Source organism: Achroia grisella, unplaced genomic scaffold, assembly GCF_030625045.1.
Source record: "Achroia grisella isolate CSIRO2021 unplaced genomic scaffold, CSIRO_AGI_Agris_v1 utg501, whole genome shotgun sequence".
Taxonomy (NCBI): domain Eukaryota; kingdom Metazoa; phylum Arthropoda; class Insecta; order Lepidoptera; family Pyralidae; genus Achroia; species Achroia grisella.
In genome coordinates this window covers 182,721-205,931 of record NW_026712897.1, presented here as the reverse complement: position 1 = coordinate 205,931, position 23,211 = coordinate 182,721, and the positions used below count along the sequence as shown (strand labels likewise).

General features: G+C 32.7%; 2 protein-coding genes across 2 annotated transcripts in view; one reads left to right on the top strand and one right to left on the bottom strand.

Annotated features, from left to right (window-relative positions):
• Positions 1-1,629: 1,629 nt before the first annotated feature.
• On the top strand, positions 1,630-9,509 carry LOC131846108 (high mobility group protein DSP1-like). Its single transcript, XM_059195332.1, has 6 exons — positions 1,630-2,313; positions 4,028-4,543; positions 5,419-5,625; positions 6,541-6,698; positions 7,897-8,071; positions 8,878-9,509. The coding sequence occupies exons 1-6, from the start codon at positions 2,005-2,007 to the stop codon at positions 8,995-8,997; spliced, it is 1,485 nt and encodes a 494-aa protein (XP_059051315.1). The 5' UTR covers positions 1,630-2,004; the 3' UTR covers positions 8,998-9,509.
• Positions 9,510-18,336: 8,827 nt separating this feature from the next.
• Positions 18,337-23,211, bottom strand: part of LOC131846116 (protein O-mannosyl-transferase Tmtc3) — a 157,286-nt gene continuing 152,411 nt past the window's right edge. Inside the window, exons 7-12 of the mRNA XM_059195342.1 lie at positions 21,888-22,092; positions 21,396-21,659; positions 20,763-21,248; positions 20,260-20,446; positions 19,565-19,845; positions 18,337-18,948 (exon numbers count right to left, since the gene is read on the bottom strand). Of these exons, the coding sequence (XP_059051325.1) occupies positions 18,655-18,948; positions 19,565-19,845; positions 20,260-20,446; positions 20,763-21,248; positions 21,396-21,659; positions 21,888-22,092 (1,717 nt within the window). The 3' untranslated portion in view covers positions 18,337-18,654. The remainder of the gene's footprint in view (positions 18,949-19,564; positions 19,846-20,259; positions 20,447-20,762; positions 21,249-21,395; positions 21,660-21,887; positions 22,093-23,211) is intronic.

Genomic DNA, 23,211 nt, shown 5'->3' with positions numbered 1-23,211 from the left:
AGAATGTATACTGTTGACCTTATTGTTAGCAATGTACCATGACAGGTGGACCTCTACGTGGTGTATCTGGATAACCTCATGATAAATTCCTGGTGAACAGGCTAACTGACCTGAGCTCATATTCATCGTATCATTCTCCATTGATGGTGTTCCATTCCATTTTCTTCCATAAAAAGGAAACTATAATAAATCATTATTTAATGTTACGGATAATTACCCAAATATATTTAAATAATCAACAAGAAATAAAAAACAAGAGAGATCTCAATGCAGCAGCGATGATATGCTTACAAAAGCTTATTAACTTCACTATGAACATGTTTAGAATGGTGTTGAATTGACTCCATACTGTCTGCATTCACCGCGAAAACATCCTTGATATCATATTTACATGCGGTTCAGACATGTGTGCGTAGTAATTCACGATATTACTATTAATATTTACCGCCAATGTACTAGTATAATTTTAGCGAAAAAAGGTTTTTCAGAAGCTACAAATTTACTTTTAATTAAGATTTATGCGTTGAATGAAGAAATGTAGTTACAAGTATTGTTAAATCATAAAACAATGTGACATCCCGAAGTCTCTTCAGAATCAATTTGAGAACGCTACGATCAATGTATAGCGTCTTATAAAAAATAATAAATTTTAATTTTCTTTGATTACACTGTATCATAACTTATTGATTAATCTACTCAATTAATTTATTATCTTTTGTCTTAAACTAAGATTTTGCAAATATAACCTGACTCTGAAAAACAATATCTCAATATGTTCCATATTTTAAATCATTAGAATGATGGTATTAGATGGCATTGGAATTTTCTTACACACTATGCTGATGTAGACTCGTAAAAGGCAGAACAAGAGATAATAGAGTTTCAAAATTTTCCAACTTATGAAGAAAGTGCTATTAGATTCGAGATATAGATATTAATCATTATTCTATGAAAATAACCACTATTCAACATCGAGTTCCCTTGATGAAATATCAATGCTTTAATTCAGATTATGATCCATCTAAGCAGTCTTTCTACAAAATATTATCGAGCCATTAGAGGTAACCGACTACAGACCAACAATCTGTACAAGCATGAATATGATATTTGAAACATAAGTAGATTTAAGTAATTTTACGATAAATATGAATTATTAATTAACTTGTGCATTGTATTTCATAAATTTGTATATATGTAATAATTTATTAGGTTTTTTTAATATTTAGTAATATTATATTTAATCATTCCAATTTTGGACGATTTGATGTATATATTATTTATTAATATTTGTGTAAAATATACAATTACAAATTATACTATTACTTCCTACATTATTATTATTATTTTATAATAATATTATTTCTTTGTAAGCAATCTGTTTATGGACATGTAAATAAAAAATTGCCTCTGGAATATAATTTAATATAACTATTGATAATTTCCAAACAAAAGAATTTCAATACGAAGGCGGATAGCTTTAGCTGCGCTAATCGTCTTATTGACCGGTTGCTGGACGAACTTGTTGCCGTTTCGTGTACTTTCGGTCTCTCTTCGTATATGTTCGATCGTTTCTGTATCGGCCGCTGCGCGTTGAGGGCGCCTGTGTGCACTTGTTTAGCGTCTCGCTATGCGACGTTGCCAACTTTATTGACTTTAAGTACAAACGAAGACAAAACGTACGCGCGTGGAGACTAACTTACAGCCGGCAGCTTTTATATTAAACAACACACAGTACCCAGTGCAGTTTATATAATTTTGATATAATACATATGGATAATGTTTTACCACGCCTAGACATATTGAGTCTTTGTTATAAAAAAAAGATTTGTGTAAAGAGTGACAGTGATACAGGTGAAAATATAAACCTACATTATATCAAGTGATTACATGTAAGTTACACCAACAGGGATATGATTTTCATAAGAGCTAAAACACAAAGAATATTTTGAAGTACATAGCCCGAGGGCATAAAGAAACTGGTTGTCCGAAAGCGGCGACTGTAATATGGGGGACAGAGGCGCGACGGGGGGCGCTTGGGGTGCGCGCGACGAATCCTCGTGGTGGCCGGGTAGCGCAGGTGAATTACAGCACCAACAACAATTAAATGAAGAAGTAGCTAGAAGTACTGCGGCTCCTACACATCAACTTTATACATATAAAATGACTGGTGGCTTTTCGAACAATGGTGGAGATAATTCTACGACAAGCTACGACTACCGTATTATGTCTGGATCAAATACCAGAGAAGAATCACCTCAGCAACCATGGTGGTATTCATCAGGGACAGTGGAATCTCAACAAACTTCTCCAACGGTACGCAAACTGTTGAAAATAGATAGTACAGTATAAAAATGAGTACAATTTAAACAAGGTTAATGTTATATATTCATTGCTAACAATAAAAGTTATCAAAATATATCATAAATAATGTCCTCATGTATTTAGTATTGTATTACTAAATGTTTGAAGTAATTCTCGAAAGAAAGTTTCAATAACAGTATATACGTAATTATTTAAAAGATAAAAATATTATGTACCCTTAATCTACCGGCGAATGATAAAGCTCGTTTCGTTGGATAATAATTTGTTAAATTATTTATTAAAATCTCTGACTTTCGCACCAATACGATTATCATTTTAGCCTGCCGCCAAAATAAGCTTTTTAAAACGGCTTTACATATGCATATTACACTAAAATCATAATATTGTCGTCACTTATTAGTCCGACAATGAGATATTTCAAATTCAATTCAGTTTTGGAATATGAAAGTCAGTCATTCAACTCATTCATTTTCATTCATTTAATATCACCGATAAATTGGTGTTACACTATTCTATTTAGTACTTCAGTATTTGAATTTTAAATAATCAGTAATCGGTTATTTCTCATACAATTTCAACTATTTCACTTTAATATTTGGATGTGTTTATCGCATAGCGCTTGGAGATTTGAAATAATTCATTTATTTTTATAAACAGTTAATAATTACAGTAAATCAAGTATGTATTAAATAATAGAAATTATTATTATGGGGAACCAATATTTAACGGAAAATATATTTATTTTTAATATATCTTGCTGCATCGTTTTAAATGGGTGATAATGGAGTAGTGCGTCGGGTACCTGGACTAAAAGTATATGCTGGCAGTGCACCAGTGGAGGATAATAGCATTAGTATGAAGTTAGGTCATGACAAAATTATAGGGATTAACTATGATCGTTTCCACGGAGTACCCCTTGTGCTGCCTGGGTGTCAAACTAAGATCTGTTCATTGCTAGCAATGTGGTCTAACTATTTCCCGTTACTAACAATCCCTTGTCTCCATACTGGAAGCACAAGTGAGTAAAGCAACAACTGTCATGGCCAAGACTTATTTTTTAAGAATTTAGCATAATGGTTTCTAAAGGTAACATGGAGGTAGACCTACGGATGTAATATTCCACTTTACATATAAATTATTCTAATGAAATTACATGTGCTTGTTGTTCTTAATATGTGTAAACTAAGAATATTTAGGTAGATTTTATAGTACTGTGTTATAAATTAGATAAAATAATAATACTATTTATATACTTAATATTAATTAGGTGCTGATATATAAAATGGGGAAACTAAGCCTGATCATATAATTGCTATTAATTACATGATATATTTATTTATTATTAAAATATTCTGCATTGTGGAAACATTTGGTTTAATTTTAAGTGAAATATTTCTTAAAAATAATTACAACTAAAAACTTAGTCAAGTTTACTGCTGTGTCTTAACTATTTTCTAGATTGATGGTAGGTTATTAATAAATTAATATGTGATAAGTGTGTGGTGTGGTGATATGGTGATAGTGTGGTGACTCCAAATGATCTTTATAAATATTTTTGTATTCTTTTTCTTTTATATACTTGTACTCATATTCATATAAACATAGGTACTTGAAGTTAAAAAAAATATACAAATGTGTGTGGCTGTAGTCTCCATATATTACAGCATGACAATGAAAAATATGGATGATATATTTTTTGTTGCAGGCTCAGAATCAGTCGAGCCCTGATCCTGATCAGGGAAACCAACAACCCAACGGAATACAACAAAACCATCAGACTTTACAACAACAGCAGGCTCAACAAGAGCAGAATCAGGCGATTCAACAACAGAATCAGTTGCAACAGCAGCTGCAACAACAACAAAATTTACAACAAGCATTGCAGCAGCAAGGTCAAACATTGCAGCAAACCCTTCAACAGCAGCAGCAGCAAGGTCAGCAGCAAACATTGCAGCAGATGTTACAACAGCATCAGTTACAACAGCAGCAGCAACAACAACAACAGCAACAGCAGCAGCAACAAACATTGCAACAGAGTTTACAGCAGACCCTACAAGTGAGCCAGGCTCAGGCCCAAGCACTTGTACAGGCTCAAGCTGCTCTACAACAGCAAGTTGCTCAGACATTACAGCAACAGCAACAGAACCTGCATGAACGTATGCAAGCAGTTCAGCAACAACAAATCCAAGCTGCTTTACAACGACAATCAGCTACTTTCCAGGTGCCTTTTTTATTATATTGTTAGGCTAGTGCTAGTACACCCGAGCAAGTTATTGAATTCTTATTTTAAACTAGCTATTCCTGCGACTATGTCCGCATGGAATTATGCTTTATTTTCTAAAAGAAAATAATGTTTCTAAAATAAAAGTATTCCAAGTTACTATTTATTACATTATCTACCTGTCAAAAAAAGTCCCGTCAAATCGGCCCAGCCATATCAGAGATTAGCCTGAACAGACAGACATCCAGACAGACAAAAATTTAAAAAAGAGCTAATTTGTGTCTGTACGATTTTTATATTCATGTGCATGTAGTAAAAAACGGTTATTACAATATTACAAACAGACACTCCAATTTTATTTATATGTATAGATTTTGTCTCCAATTAGATGTTTCTTACACAAAAGAAATGAAAATAACAGTGTTTCTTCACAAAAACACTCTAATGGTCCATATATAACATTTGAAGTTGCCTTAAAATATAAGATAAAATATGGAGATGTGCAATGCAAATGCTTTTTACAATTAAAATTTAAACCTGATTAGTACTTATTATACTTTTATCGAGGTCAACTTTCTACAGTCTTCTGGATGAGTGCCCCTGTCTCACTGTATGACCCATCAAGGTCTAATTTGACTATGTTGAAGTATGAGTAAAAGCAGTTAATGTACAGGCTATTAATGCACATTTAGTCCTCTGGAAAACCAACATAAGCAGTACCATGGTCAGTGAATCTGTTCATATATATAGGCGACGGACCATCAACATACCATCAGATAGGTTGTCAGCTTGTTTGCTATTTCAATTATATAAAATAAGTAGATTAGTTGCTAAAACCTGCAGGTATATTAGAGATATTCCCTAATTATTGTCAGGAGCTGCAACAACAGCAAGCGTTAATAGCACAAGCAGCTGGGAATAAAGGAAGGATGCCACGAGCAAGGCCATACAACAAGCCCCGCGGGCGCATGACTGCGTACGCTTTCTTCGTACAAACTTGTCGTGAGGAGCATAAGAAGAAGCACCCAGAGGAGAATGTCATATTTGCAGCCTTCTCTAAGAAGTGTGCCGAAAGGTGGAATGTATGTATTTGATGTTTTACCAGTTGTATATTATACTAGCTGTACACGCATCTTCGTACGCGTGGAATTTAACTTTAATTTTCTAAAATAAAAGTAGCCTAAGTTACTTCTTATTACATCAGCTACTCAGCGACAAATCGGTCCAGCCATTTCAGAGATTAGCCGGAACAAGCAGACAGACAGACAAAAATTGTAAAAAAATCAATTTTGGTGTACGTACCGTATTTATATTCATATACATATAATAAAAAACGATTATTTAAATGTTACAAACAGACACTACAATTTTATTGATATGTATAGATGTAAAGATGAATAGAATATAATAATGTTATATTATTTAGTATTTGGAAAATAGTTTCAGCACAGTCAGACTGAGCAAGAAACTTTGTTAAATTCTACATTTTCTTGGAAAGAGGATAATACAAAATATCATATAGCATTATGATATTTTTGCCATTTGCTATATGAAATCGTCTCAATTAAATGTACCAGTGTGTGTATGTGAGGATTGAATAGTTAATATGATAATTCAGTATTATAAAATAAGTATATTTGAATAAAGATTGAGTAATTTTATTAGTGCAAGAAATAAGTTACTAGTTTTCTTTAAAAAAATGAAACGGCACGAAACTACTTTTCTGGAAACTACTGTATTAATTACAAAATATTAGCTTAACTAATGATTTCAGATAGAGGAAGGTCCTTTGTCCCAAATCTCCCTTCTGCCACAGTTCATCTTTTTCTTTTTAGGTTTTCCTCTATGTGTTAAATGAAATTATTGTACTGTGGAATTCTAAAATGATTACCACTAGAATACAAATAGTATCATATGTAAATTAGGCTTATTTTTCGTCAAATGTAATCTTCAATTTTAGAAAAGGCGTGATGAATACGTTATGTAACAATTCACAGACAATGTCAGAAAAAGAGAAGCAGCGATTCCACGAGATGGCAGAACAGGACAAGCGACGGTACGATTTGGAGATGCAGAACTACGTGCCGCCCAAAGATGTAAAGGTCCGCGGCAGAAAGCGTCAAGTGAAGGATCCTAACGCGCCCAAGCGTTCACTGTGAGTTGATGGTCATGAATAACATTTATTTTTTTATATAATTGCAATGGCAATCAAGATGACGACCGCCTGATGGTAAGTGGTAACCGTAGCCTATAGACATGAACATCACGTTATCATGTGACGCTCGTGATGCCACGTGCGATGCCATGCCACCAGTGCGACCTACCCGTTATGACATACGTGGACACTGATGACGAGTTCAACGAGCTATGGAAAGGGCTATGCTTGGAGGTTCTCTGAGGGATCAAATCCGTAACGAAGTAATTCGCCAGAGAACTAGGGTCATCGACATAGCTCTTCGTATTTGCAAGTTGAAGTGGCAGTGGGCTGGTCATTTCTGTCGCAGAACCGATGTTCGCTGGAGTAGGCTAGTTCTAGAGTGGAGACCGCGAATTGGCAAACGTAGTGTAGGACGCCCCACAGCTAGGTGGAGCGACGACATACATAGGGTTGCGGGTAAAAACTGGAAGAGAAGGGCTGAAGATCGTGCCCAGTGGCGTGCCTTGGGAGAGGCCTATTTCCAGCAGTGGACTGCTGTGGGCTGATGATGATGATAGCGTGATCCCCATATGACAAAAATATAAATATGTCAAATTATACTTATAGGATTGAAATAAAATATCCAGGACAATTCAGTTATGAGAATTGATATAAATACTTGTTTCATAAATACATTCATAATATACGTACAAAACAACTGGACTGATATAACAATCATATTTTTTTAATACAAATGCTTATACCGTGCGATGAATCGAACACGCGACCATTTGAATAAAGGCGGTACGCTGAACCGTTAGACCACCGAGGAGATATGGTGATTCCACAGCTATAAGATGGATATAAAAATATATTCCTATATACATAGGTACTAAATTACTCCGTGTACTGAACTGGATGGTAGTGAAAAAGTATTAATAGAAAAAACTTGACGTTCATAAGCGGCTAAAATGTGTTACATGAAAAAAGTTATTTTTGATATTATTGACTGATTTATACAAAAAAGATAAAATACCCACAGAAGGGTAACTATCTATTTTAAAATGCCGTCAAAATAGATACAGTAAAATATCGCAAAATATAAATACAAAATACACAGACAAATCAAGATATCCTAAGATGATATAATTGAACAACGTATTGAAATATTTTGTAGTAACACTTATTGAATTTATTATATTCATTTGAATTGCAGGTCCGCATTCTTCTGGTTCTGCAATGATGAACGTTCTAAGGTGAAAGCCAGCAATCCAATGTTTTCTATGGGAGACATCGCCAAGGAACTAGGCCGGCTGTGGGCTGCCGCCGATCCAGAGACAAAATCCAAGTACGAAGCCCTATCAGAACAGGACAAGGCGAGATATGATAGGGTAAGTTGCTTATTATTAACCAACATTTAAATTGAACTATTTTTTAATTTGATGTTTATTTATTATTAATCACTTAAGAGCCAAGTTTTCTTATGTGTACTTTATTTATAAAATTCAAATATGTATATTATATGAATAACAATTGTGAATTAGGGTGGGTAGTCGCATCCTGGAGGCATAAAAAACATTTTAAATTTATAATATATTGCTACACTATATGTAACTAACTATAATTAAAATAGGCGTGGCACCGTTCAATGTTTGAACGAACGTATCTCAGAAATCGTAACGCAAACCACATTTGCCACAAGCATGTTTACAGATCTAATATGTAATTAACAATATTCCAATTAAAATTATCCAACTACTATGTTGAAGTTGGGCCATTGCGGCCTCGTTGATTATTCGGCTCGTAAAAGTTCAGCTCTTCAGCACTTTTCAATTTTAGCTATCCACTGCATATGTAACATAACTATCAACTTTAGCATTTTAACTAAAACATAATTTAGGATATGTGAAGTACTTGTAAACATTTTATATCTGTCTGTAGGTCTATTTGTGCGAAAATTCTACTATATTTGCATATAATTTTAAAAAATGTTCTATAAATTCTCTGTAGTTATTTTGTGGATAGTCTCATCTTATATCAAATACCGCATACCATAGCAGATTACCGTCGTAAGTTCCGTGACCACAAATATATTTAATTATTATTTCGTCTTTACAGACGATGTACATATTAATGCATAAGTATTTAGTAGACTGAAATAAATAAATATCTGACATTAATTATTATTCTATTCTAGGAAATGACAGCTTATAAGAAAGGCCACTTACTAGCTCAACAGCAACAAGCCCAAGAAGTAGATGAAGATGAAGGCGAATATGTGGGGGAGGGCGATTACGACGGTGAAACCATAGCTTAGTCGGCTTACCAGGAGTTTGTATTGGACAAACTGCGATTGTTCCTTACCATCAAGGAAATTGGAATGTATTCAGGCCCCAATGCGGGTCAGGAGGATTCAATGTTAGCAAAAGTGCTGGTGCCGATTTGTAATAAATGAGTTGGTACAGTAAATGAGGGATTTAGTGTCGCAAATCTCGGAAGGAAATATTTAGGTCTGCGCAGACGAGGGATATAATTTCAGAGGATAAACTAATACCATTGTTTGATACCAGAATATGAAAGTGCATTACTTAACATGTACTGGAATTCACCATGTGATTGCATTGATTGCGAGAATTAGACTTTAACTCTAAAGATGTATTCAACCATCTGCTACTAGCACTATACTCAAACTGTCGAAAAAATCGACTTCATTCACATTACTAAGTAAAAGTCAATATAAAGAAGAGATCATTTTAATATTTATGATATAATTAATATGGGACCATGTGAGACAACACCGGCTCGCAAAAAAAAAAAGAATGAATAAAATTGGATCAGAATTGAATTTTTGATGCATATTGTTTTATTTTATATGGAACATCCGCGTTTCTCGGGTTCATTCTATCCATGCTTTTGTTATTTTTTTTCGAGTATAGAGGGAAATTCTTGAACATCTGCGATCTCCAAGTATCGTGATTTTATTTTTAGTGCTCCATGTGGATTTAACTCTTGTCCCAATAATTATTCAACGTCTGCGCCGGTCTAAAAGTATACAATTAAGTTTGCGAATTGATGACTTCGTAAATACATGTGTCGGGGGAGCGTTACCTGAATCATGTTATTTGGTAAGTTGTTAGATGTAGATACCGTTTTGTGCTGTTTCGTGTCTTCTAGTCTCTTGATTAAACTTCCTTCAAGTGTTTGTTACGTTTTTTTTAACTATGTTACAAATCGGTACCCGCCACAAGTATATGCCTACATTTTTATATTATACTCGAATATTTTTATACAACAACAATTTCTATACAGTTGTCAATAAAGTAATTAGTCATTCTACGGTTGCCACATGTATTTATTTCGAATTGATATTTCGTAAATATTACCTCGTATTAAAGTAGATTGAAGAGTATAAATGTCAGCATCACGGTGTTTTAACTCCTTATAAAGTGCTCATATCTGCTGATATAAAAGAGAAGAAGGGAGAGTTAGAGAAAATCGTAGGTGATGCAGCCAAGTTGTGATAAGAAGTTGCTAGCTGATGAAAGTTCGGTGACATACGTTCGTATACTATACAAGTGACTTAACGAAGGTACGGCGATGTTGGTTTTAACTGTGATTCAATTTATTTTTAAGTGAAGATTGGAATTAAAATCACCATTGTATCGCAGACCTCAATATCATCTTCAGCCTACCTTAATTATAGGTTCTGTGAAGTACAAATTTAAATTCATTAATTCTAATTCTAATATTGACAGAATATGACTACATGTAATTTAGATTTTTTTATATTTTACCATTTAAGTAGAACCAAGTACTAGTAGTGTTACAAGTACAAACATATTAAGACTTATTGTTGACTGTGCATGTAAGAAGAAAGTTATATTTTACTATCAACACAAAAGGTTTCAATAAATTTATAATATATCAATAGATAATTAGCTTTACCTGTGAGATTACAATTAATTAAATATATTTAAATTATTACTTTTATGTTCCAGAAATGTTAAAGACACTACAGTAAACATTAAACTAAGAAAAACTTACCATAATGTAGAATTAAAGAATATGTGGCAATCCAAGTTGATAATACTCGGTACTAGTTACTTTATAGTTTCATATTTATACAAGAGACCAACTTTTGTAGAAATATATTAATTAATTGGTTCAGAGGTAGGAATAATTATGTTGAACTCAAATATGTATATATATATCTGAAAACTGCAAGGCAGCATTAACATAGAAAACGACTTACGTTGTGCAATATCTGAATCTATGGTATTTTGAACGAAAATGATACTGTCCCTTACATTTTTGTGCCTAGATGTTCACAGCATTTAGCATTTATATTTTTAATAATACAATAATTGGAAAATCGTCACAGGAAATTTATCTATATATCTAGTAATCAAAATATAATATAACAAAAAAAAAAAACCAGTCGTGACTTTGTGTTATTCGTTAATTTTAACTTGAGGCGTGAAGTTCGTAACCCAATGACTATTCTCCAATGGATATTATTTGAAACGCACATTTTTAGACTTAAGAATGCAGAATTTGTATTTAAAATAAGATCTCGAATTCTATTTTAGTACAAATTCTGTATTAAAATAGAATTCAAGAGTACGGCGTATTCCAAAATTTATGTATTACTGAATTTTCTTAGTTTTTTAATTTAAATCTATTTATTATTACTCAATGCCCGTATCGCTTTTTGTAGTTAATAGTTTCAGATTTTAATTTATTTTGAATTTTCTCGTTCATTACGTTATAGATCTTTGTGGTATATTATATTTTACCTTAGAATTAATATATATACATATATATATGTATTTCAACGAGGTGATCGCTGGGCCCAAAAGTAGTAGGTGTTCGTCTTTTATTTTCAACAACATTGTACCATATTTAAATTGTTGACAATTTGTATCATTACAACAAAACGTTTTGGCGTGACGTTCTAGATATATTATTAGATAAGAATTTCTTTTTTTTTTTCAATACTGTTTCTGTTATTGAATTCTGTTAAGTTAATTATTTTATGTTAAGTCTACATTGTAGGTAGATTTCAGACCTTGAAAGTGTGTCTGTTATTACTTTTGTTTGGTACAGTTTTTAAAAGCATTGTATTATTTGGGGATTAAGTAGTTTTATCAGGTTATGTATACTGAATAAAATATAATAATGGTAATACAGTACCATTTTTAACCTCTAACCGTAATATTGCTAAGTAAAATATCCCTAATTTTTACTCTGTTCTGTCTTGTAAAATTTAATGACACCCTTTGTGGTGCAGTGGTTTAACACTACCTCACGTACATAGTTGTGTTGCGGGTTTGGACCTCGTACAATATAATCATGTCAGTTTGTATGCGGCGTTTTCTATGTAATGTTCTGTATTTAAAAAGTATTGTATTATAACTCTCAGTTGTCTAGTACCCATAGTATAAGCTCTGAGTGTGGGACTAGATGGCGCTGTGTGATGTGATATGTCCGATGTTCTAAAAAAATATTTTCTTAAACGAACTTTGACAGAACAGCTCGTCTTAAATTTTGTATTATGTACAATATTATGTACTGTTTTTACGGCAATGTTCGGATTACGGAATGTTAGAGAGTGAATTTTCGTAGTGGATTGGATCCGTAATAAAAAATTTTTGCGATTGCAAATATTTTGGATTGTTAACTATAATGTCACAACTCAACATAAATAATTTTTGCCATATTGTGGAGCATAAATGTGTTTTTTTTTACTATTACAATATGTATTAGGCCATTTCTATATTGTTAAATTTATAGGATCATATAGAGATTAACGTATTATTGCTGTTAATGGAACTTTACTATCATTAAAAAGTTCTACACTATATTGTAAAGTTTTCGATAATTTTGTATTTCTATGTGATCCTATATATATGAAAGTATATTATGTCCCTAGATTTGAAAAGCACTGTTGTTAACACTACTTTTTGGGTAATTAAGTGAAGAAAGTGAGTAGTGAGCTGAGTGAAAAAAAATAAAAATAGTGTTATTTAATCTTCAATGTATGAGTTATTGTTCTTGAGATGCTGATGAACCTATGACGAATAAATTAGCGATGTTACCGATATTAAGTAGAACTGCAGAACATATTTTCCATTAAATATATAGATGATTTGATAACGTAAATATTTTGACGTTTTGATTATGACATTTATTGTCAACCGTTTCGCTACTATCTGCTAGAGTCGGTTTGCATGGAACGGGTTCGAGAATATACAAAATTACTGGTACTAATGTTATATTATGTAACCTGTCGAGTTTATTAGGTTTCTCAAGTTAGGGGCACGATATTACTGTATGAGGTCAGCATTAGGGATGGATAATTAGGGTTTTTTAACCAGTGACATTATATTTTCCTATTATAATCTTTAAAGAGTATTATTATTATATTATCTTAATTGTTCGGACAAGGAATCTCAGTTGGTAAACACAAGTTTTGCAGTTTTACTTAATCTTAAATTGTGACGATTGTGATGGTCGTTAATATACAAAATTAATGTCTCAATTCCTTTGTATAAAACTAGTTTCGGTCAAAAAAAGGTGTGGCCTTATATTTGTATTTTCATGAACTTACGACAGCAATAGTAAAATATCAGGAACAAGTTACAATATGACGATATGTAATGTAAGTCCATCGAATATAAGTAAGTTAATAGTATTTCAAGTTAGCAAGCTAAGTTGTGCGGGAAGCGCGTGTGTGAGATTTTGTTATATGTTACGAGAAATTGTATATAGTTAAATTATATTCCTTTATTTGATTAGATTTTATGTTGGAAACTTATTTTTACCAAGTTGTTTAAAAAATATCAAAGAAAAAAGATATTGTGTACGCTATAAGTGATTTGATTGAAAGTGGAACATTATATAAATGTACATCGAGTGGAAGCCATAGTGGTACTTAAATATAACTGTATTAGTGATCAATCTTCAGTGATGCTAGATACCTCTCCCTGCTTATTACCTGTTACGGTTATGTTACACGTAAACGGGGAAATGATTTCGTGATCGATTAATTGTTTAAGCAATTCTACTGAAATAACTAGTTCCATATTGTATTAAAGATACCTAGTGGAGATGAATGACGGATATTTTTAAGGTGTGTAATGGGGGCGATATTGTCTTGAATTTGTGAATCGCTCACTATACAAAACAATATAGTGAATCTTTTACACAAAATTGTTGTTTAATTTCATTACTGTGTTGTTTAAGAAGAATATTAATAACGTGAATAAGAAGGTAAGCTATTTTTACTTATACGTATATTATTTTCCATGTATGGTGAAAGGCGACGTGTGGGAGGCATTAGCCCTATACTCTATAATGTCAAGGACTCAAAAGGTCAATGCTTCAAGGTACCCATGACTATTGTACGTTGTCGATGTATTCGAACAGATGGCGTCTTTTTTCATTGCAGTTCCGATTTATGTGATTTTATAATCGTTTAGGATACCTATTGATTTAAGTTGGTACTGGATAAAATTTTGATACAGTAAAAATAATTTAAGGGTTGTGTCAAGTGTTGACAATTATTACAAGTGTAGGCACAAGCCCTTTTTTTTATAATATACTACAAAATAAGTTGTTAATAACGTAGGAAACTATTTTACTTGATTATATGAATTACTTATGTGGTAGTTTGTATTCACATGAGATCCTAAAAGTATGTAAGTATTTATTTTCTGGTAGTAGTAAAGTTGAAGTTTGCCGTTTGGTGGTCTGCCGGTTTAGTACCCCACCTTACTATGGTTGCGGGTTCGAACCTCGGATGATGCAAAAATTTCATATTCATGAGTATGATTATTTGTATTGGTTTGGGTGTTTATATATATATTTACAAAAAAAGAATTTCCATCAGTTGTATAGTATTATATATCTTATATGCTCCTATACATATAATAAGCTCCTGCTTAGCTAATGGAACTAGTTTTATTATTATTCTTCTTGTAAAAAATAATTAATACTACTTAAGGTTATTTAAATAAGGATTATACTCCTATTTCAATGCAATTAAACAAAGTGAGAAATCATTTGAAACATCATTTTATTTTATAAAAATAAACGTTTTGACGACAAATAGTTATAATATTCGGGGTCCTTACAAATTCATCACTCCATCGAGAGTTACCGCCGGGAATGTTTCAAGACATTGTAAAAAATTCAGTTTTTACAAAAGTTATTTTTTTATCTTAAAACATTAACAACATTACATTTTTTCACATCTAAATCTAATAACGGTCGATCACTTTCATTTATTTTTTACAATATAACATTAGCTTTTATGAAAATAAACATTATTTAATCAGTTTTTAATGAGACATCGTACTAACTGGTCGGACACACGTAACATACAAAATGGGAGCTTACCATAACATCATATTTATAGGTAGGTACGAATTATAAATTTATCATAGGTAATGATAAATATCATTGAATTTGAATTGATGAACCATGAACACTTGTTAGATGAAAATGAAATGCGTAATGTATAGGAGTAACAAATGAAGTTCTAATTTCCGCCATAGGTGAAACATTTACTTAGGGATTTAATTATATTATTGAAACTTGGAACAAAAAAGCGGGCTAAATGTTATTAGCGATCTTTACTAGCCAATCTTTACGAGTAGAGAGATTATAGGCACAACTTTAATAACATATTTAAATTAAAAGTAATAGATGTTAACATAAACTCCTATGGAAATTTAATTTTTACAAATAATCTCTTGAAAGCATAATGTACGTAGGTAGGTATACAAAATAAATACCAACGACAGAAGAGCTTCTGTCCGTAAATGTCTCCGTATTGTTAGTGGAAACCGATGATGCATATAAATGTCTTTATTCAACATTTACTCGAATCGCAATGCTGTATTTCACATAAAATGTAATAATATTGACTTAAAGAATATTAACAATATTGACTTAAATTCATAAGGCAAATTTATCAAATTGTATGGAATACAAGCTTAGCTTACAATTTCTATACATAAGTACGTTAATGTGGATATTTAAAATATGCAGCACAAAAATTGGTAGATGTAGATGGTAGGTTTCAGATGTTTTTTTGTGCGAAAGATGTGTGTGACAATTTTTTTGGATAGTATATTCAGCTGTTTTGGCAAATAACTTTAACATGACGTCCATATTGACTGTTTTGCTGATTTTTTTTAATAAATTGAGCGCGTTTGACCGCAATCTCAAATAGTGTAAATTCACTTTTGAATTAGCTGCAATTTTTTTTGTGATTTGGCATGGGACAAAGTGCTTTCGCCAAAGACAAGTTTCAGAAACGGGAACGCGGATTTTGGGTATTCATTGATCCGGTAAATTATATAGAGCACAGGTGTAGTAAGTAGATAGGACTGATAATAGAATAGTACAATAAAGAAAAATATAACTAGGACTAGAATAGACAAATTAGCTTGTATATATGCTGTTATAGATTTTTAATATATATCCGATAGTGCTATTGCTGCTTGCAGTTACCACTCTTGTGTGTCCCATCTCAAAAATTAAGACAGTTTTATATGAAGTTTAATTTAAGGTGTAAATGCTTTAAATCACATATATCTGTAGGTATTGTCAGTGTAGTGCACTTTATTTAACTGAGTATTTAATAACTTATATATACCTATATTTCGGGTCTATAGAATTATATATAGAAGATCAACTGTTTAATTAAACTGTTAATTATTGGGAGGTGAATGATTATATGGGATACGGCTACAGTAACGTTACTTCCCAATGCCTATTCAAAGCTAAAGGTTCGAAATCGTTATTATTTTATGAAAATCGAGTTTTACAGAAGTAAGTTTCGATAAACAATATTTAAAGATAACATAATTATGGTAATTTTAAAAGTGATTTTAATAGAATGTCTTTGTTAACGATATTTATTCTCAGTAAAACTATTTTACTGACAATGGACAATGGGATTAATTTCTAGGTAATTTCAATATTTAAAACTGTCAAATGTAATAATTTTAAATTTATTTGAATTTAGTTTTAAAATTTAATTTAAAACTATAAACGTACCTACCTTTATTACTGGTGTTTTGGAGATATTTGATTATAATTATAAACAACGCTACTTGTGTCTATTAACTTGTTTGGGATCCTGCACATCTAAAATACTCGTCCACAATGAATACGCGGCTTTAATTTCTATCTAATTAAAATAATACATACGACAAACTTAATTTTTATCGAATAATTGCATCATGACTAGACAAAGTTAGCAAATAACACGTCTCCTATATGAAACTATATTCATTTACAGTGTACAGACGCATATAATCCGTACATATACCGTATACCAGGCTAATAATGATGAAAGCTCGTTCCAACATATTCTACATACCTATTATACATGTATGGCATACATAAATATAATTATGGTGTAATTAACTAATATCACGTAACGCCATATGCAAATCATAAGCTTCTCTAAGAGATCAGTTTGATCATGGGTGTACTCAGTTCATAGATATATTAAAATATTCTTACATATCCGCTACTTTTTGGAGTATTTCACCTAATTGTGAAGTGTAATGGGTGACCAAGTTTCTTTTTGTGAAGGCATTATAATAAACTGCTTTTGGGTTTTAAAAGCAATATGGTTTTGGTAATAGTGTAATTAATATTTTTGAAGTTAAGAAATTTATGAAGCTGACTTTACTACTTACAATTACATTTAAGTAACTAAATGAACGTAAATAATTCTGTAAAAAGATAATTACTATCTAGAGTTACCAAGTAGTAATCCCCTATTGACTTTAATCTGAGTACGCCCATGAATTAATAGCTACTAATAATAATATCGGTATGCACAATAAATTATCGAATAACGCACAGATTTACAATTTAATATTAGTTCAGAATATAAAAATATTATGAAAACAGTCATTTTTGAACGAGACGTTTTTCTGTTGCGTATTTAAACCTAACATCACTATTAAGTTTGACTCTTATAAGTGGAATTCATCAAATTAATATCACCGTTGGTTCAGGATACAATTCTTAGTGTAACAACAAATTAAATTAATAGCAATAAATACTTAACCGACGATCAATATTCGATTACTTGCAATATCAACATTTATATTATTGATTGAAAACTTAATTTAAACTTGTTTATACGCACCAATAAAACGTCTGGTTTAAAAATCTTTAAGACATTTAATAGACTAGGTAATATCTAATTTTGTTTTTTTTTTTATTTCATTAGGTATCTCAATTTAGTGAAATGCCATAAACAAAAATCGAGTTCCCTCTATATGAAATCGATGTTTCCTATATATGAATTTCATTTATGGTTCAGTAGTATTATAAAAACAAATATTCGACAGTACCAAGTCTATCTTTACTCATAAAATACAAATATAGAAAGAGTCAATTAAGACTAGCCTACGTCAGAGTGGAAACAAATACATAGAAGAGTACCCTGATTTAACAAATGAATGCCTTTAAAACCGAGAACCTATGTATTGGCCGAAAAATCTTGGTGTTCGACGAGATAACTAACACAATGTTATTTTACTAAAGACACATTATAAATACCAGGAAATTGTATTTGAAAATCACGTACATAGTTACATAATTAATGCTTGATGTGGGACTTTAATTTTGAGAAAATATCACAATGTTTTTAAGGATAATAATGAAACAGTTTCAAATATTATTAACTTATTCAAATAGTATTCGTTTTTTGAATATTTAGTATTCTTTAAATCATGAATACTTTCTCTATGAAATACATATTATGGGTATACAAATTAATTTCAGTAACCTTTTGTACAGAATTTGAATTTGTATATTTTTTTACTGTGAGAGTTTGAGTTCGAAGTGATTTAGAACTACACTTTATAGGTATACAACGCATCTATAAGTAAAATAAAACATTGAGTATAAACATTATTTACAGGCTTCATTCGGTAATACGCTATGAGGGGTCAATTTCGTGGGGGTCGGGTGGCTGTTGGGGGATGTAATTCCATCTCGCTTTCACTTCCGTAGTGGCTGTTGATGTGGGGGCGACTGTAGATGTGGCCGCAGCCCTCCGCGCTTTAACGACTGCGAGGTGCCTCTGGATGTAGTGCTCGTGAGGAGCGAGGGCTGAGGCCCGCGTGAGGCATTCCTCGGCGATGGCTAACTTGCCGCGCTCCACCGCGACCACACACAAGTTGTGGAGAGCTTGCACGTTGTCCGGCTCTAATTCTAGGATCCGGCGGTAACACTGGAAATGACAAGATACCATGTCAGTACTGCTAACTTAAATTTTAATAGTGATTGACATATACTGGTATACATGACGTGATTTAGAATATAATAAGGTCAATAGGGTAGTGCCAGATAAACACAGTCAATAGAAATGGTCTTTACTTAAATGATTGCCTCTAAACATGAACTGCATTTTTTACTTTATATAACCAATTTAGAGTTGTTCTAAAGACAGTTCACACAATGGATTTATATTGTGTTCATTTTCATTAGAATAGATTTTAATTTAAAGAAACAGTTGGAGGCGTGTCTTTTAATAACTAACGAAATTGATGGAATATCGTGGAAAATGTTAAGAGCTCCATCGACAACAGTGCGGGTCTTAAATTATGAAAGAATACCATATATCATCTTCCTTCAAATATAGACGCCAACAAGTAGTTTGACAGGAGAAATAGAGACTATTATTTGAAATTCTTACTAAATTTAGCGTCACGACTTCTCGTGACGCTAAATTTAGTAAATCTACAATATATAGCCTATTTGAAGTTAGGCTTGAAATATATTTTACATTGATAGTTTTAATTAACTGTCCTAAAACATTGTTCTAAAAGACTTTAAAAAGTACTCACGCTCTCAGCCGCATCAAGATCTTTTACGGAATTGATATATATATCTCCTAATAGCACGAGTGCTTTCACATGGTCAGGGTGGTGTCGTACGAGCTGCTTTAAGAAGGGCGCAGCCTCGAGCGGCCGGCGCGTGTCAGCCAGCAACAACGCCAAGTTAAACAGCGCCGAGCGGAAGTCTGGCTTCAGGTGGACTGCAGCGCGGAACCACCGCTCTGCGCACTCCGCCTCCCCCTCGTCCATGCACACCATTCCCAGGTTGAAGTGCACGCGCTCGTTTGTTGCTGAGGATGATAATACTACACTTAGACTGTTCTATTTTGAACTATCTATGTGCAAATCTGTGTGGCCAAGAAAGTGGAGCCAAATTCGCAACAAGCGAATTGGATACAAAACACAGTAGTGAATACATGATTATTTTATATATAATAATAAAATATAAATATTCCAATAAACACAGTGCCATCTAGACCCACGTAAACAGAGCTTGTTATGGGTGATATTAGAATAGAAATAAAGGATATTAAAAGATTTGAGGTTGGTGTTGGTGGTTAGAGGAGGTCAGATTCGAAATTAAAGTTATTAAAATTAAATTATAATTATAGTTAAGAAAGTCATTCCTGTGATATTGTGGGTAGCCGGTGTAATATAAATTAAAATAAACATAAGTCCATTATGTTTATTTTAATGTCACTTACCATCTTTATCAAGTAGTTTGAGGAGACGCTGCCTGGCGATATGCCTTAAGTCTGCGGCTCCAAGTTCTTGCAGAAGTATTGCAGAGTTTAGCAGAGCCTGTTCATGCTCTGGTTCCAGTTCCAAAGCCTTGTCCAAGTAAGCCAGTGCTTGTGAGGCTTTTCCTTGCTCTAGGAGAACAACTCCCAGCTAGACATGAAATCACATTATTCATTATTAAAACATACGTTAATGAGAGCAGCTAAACACTTAGATTATTTTATTTAGGCATAAAAAAAATGTTCTTAATAAATTGTATTTTTAAAGTTGACTAGTTTTATTGGTCATGGTCATGGTTTAAATATGGTTAATAAGACTAATTTATATAATTACTTCCTTAGTAAAATATTTAGAGGTAATGTTTTTGTTATAAATATTGTGAAATCATCTATTTAGCTTATTAGATAATAGTAAAATTATATACTTTTAATAAACAAAACAACAATAAGAAAAAAATAGAACTTACATTATAATAAATGTCCGGGTTCCCACTATCATATAACAAGGCTCTTTCGTATACTTCCTGAGCTTCTTTTGTCCTATTTAATTTTATTAGAATATCTCCCCTATTTATATATGCTTGAGTATAATCTGCTCGCATGCTGATTGCTTGTCTATATAACATATCAGCTTCTTCCAAACGCGTAGCATTTTTAGATATTAAATTGGCGAGATTTAGGAAAACGTTTAGATGATTGGGTGCTATCCTCGCCTGGTATGATTCTCCAGGCTTTGCTTTTGGTAATAACGATTTGGCTTTTACATAGGCATCTTCGGCCTCTTGATATCGTCCGAGATGGTTGTAAGTTCTGCCAACGTTGATGTGGGCTCCTACGTCGTCAGGTTGCACACTGACCGCAGTGTTAAAGAATTCTAACGCGTCGGCGTACTTTCCTTCAGCCTCTAAGGCATGTCCTACGTTATTGTATAATTTCGCATTGTTACGATTGACCTGAAAATTATCGATAGTTGAATAATGGTTGTTTTAAATTCAGACTTTGTACAAGATTTTAATTTTATTTATAAAAAGAAAGACCAATAATTAGTATTTTTTAAGTTTTGTCTGTGGCCGTAAAAGTTATTACTTTATAAAACTTACTTTCAGTCCTGATGCAAAAATTGAATATTCAGTCTTCCAATCCCAATTCCTCACATATGTCTTGGCACTGAACGCTAAAAACAGAAATATAAGTGCAGCAGCGGCAAGTTTGGCTCGGCGTTTTGCTAACAATCGCCATCCATGGGCGACCAGTAGACACCATCCCATCGAAGGCATATAAAGTACCCGCTCAGCAACCACGAAACCAACAGGGAAGAATAGGTTCGAAGCTGGCAGGAATGGTAGGACCAGTAATGCCAGACCCTGAAAAAGTTTTTAGTTTGTTAATGAAAAGTTAGATTTAGATGATAGGTCTATAATAGTATAATCTAAGATATAGTCCATCTGGATAGCAAGTTTTGTTCAAATCAAGTGATTGACTAACTAATACCCAAATATGAAAACATTTTCACAAAATTCCAGACAAATTATACAGTTAACAGCATTAATTCAATCAGACAATAAAATAATAATCTTCATCATAAACCATACCATAGACAAAGCAGAAGAACGAGTCCTCAAAGCGTGTACAGCAGCAGCTATTAACGTGGTGGCCAACGCAAGAGTCGCCAAATTTCGTGGATCCTTCCACGACCGCAGTAGTGCGACAGTGCCCATAGTCCAATCACAACATAAAGCTTCAGGTAATGCCAGTAACCAGGCATTTAAGGCTGGCAGGTACGCGAAAGTTAAGTGCCTGAAAATTGCAATACAGATATTTTGAATAAAAGTGCATAATCTGCTAATAAAATTGAACTGAGTTTTTATTGACGTCATACTAACTTAGACATTTTAATATCTAAGTTACGTAATTGATTTACAATAACGCTGAGCTGCTAATGCTAATTTAAACATAAAATTACATTTAGATTAAATTGAATCAAAAATATTTTGATCGATAAACGTTTTAATAAAGTAAGTCGGTTGACTTTATCACTATCTATTAAAATACATTTAAGCAATAATCATCTATTTCTGGTATAGTTTATATATATATAAATATTCAATTTAAAAGTATCAAATATTGTCAACCCAAAAGTATATTTCAAAAGACCACGACAGATAAATCGATAGGACACTATTTGTCAATAGCTTGGAGGGAACTGGCTATAGGCCAATTAATTTCTGTCGTCAAAGAAAGGGAGCCTTCGACCTTCAGCCTCTGGGTCGGGTTTTACGTAAATTTAGGCGTTCGTTTAAATCGAGGATGGAACTACTGAGGGAAGAAAATCCACCCTTAAACAATGAGCGGCGGGCGACGATGCTCGTAAAATTAATGTGCCCAGGCTTTGCTGTGCCGTTTTATACACTAAACTGCTTGTCAAAGCCAGCCATTATCTCGAACCCCTATTACTTACTAAGTAATAAAGGCAGAGATCATCTCGTCATCTCGTTCGATGATAGCAACCAAATTAAGTACGCAAACATTTACTGCAATTGTGGTAGAATTTTGTGAGTCGCTTGTATAAATACTATTGTCTTACTTATCTGTACCGTGAGCAAAGTGTGCATTGTATTGTTATAGATAGGAGAAAATAATAAATTCGTCTTTATTATAAACGTATAGCTTCGAAAATCCCAGAAATACCAAGTGCGGAATATAATAAACTGAAATATCAAATGGTTATTCCTCTACTGACAATGATTTTGGACATTTAACAGTATTGTTATTTGCGCTATTCGTAAAAAATATTTTTCATTGGATATAGTAAAGGAACCGACTAATGGTTCTCAGTAAGTATATCTGAATTGTAAGGTCCTCCTACATTGCTTACGACACGCGTGAATCTGTCTTTGCATTTTATCTTTGAACAAT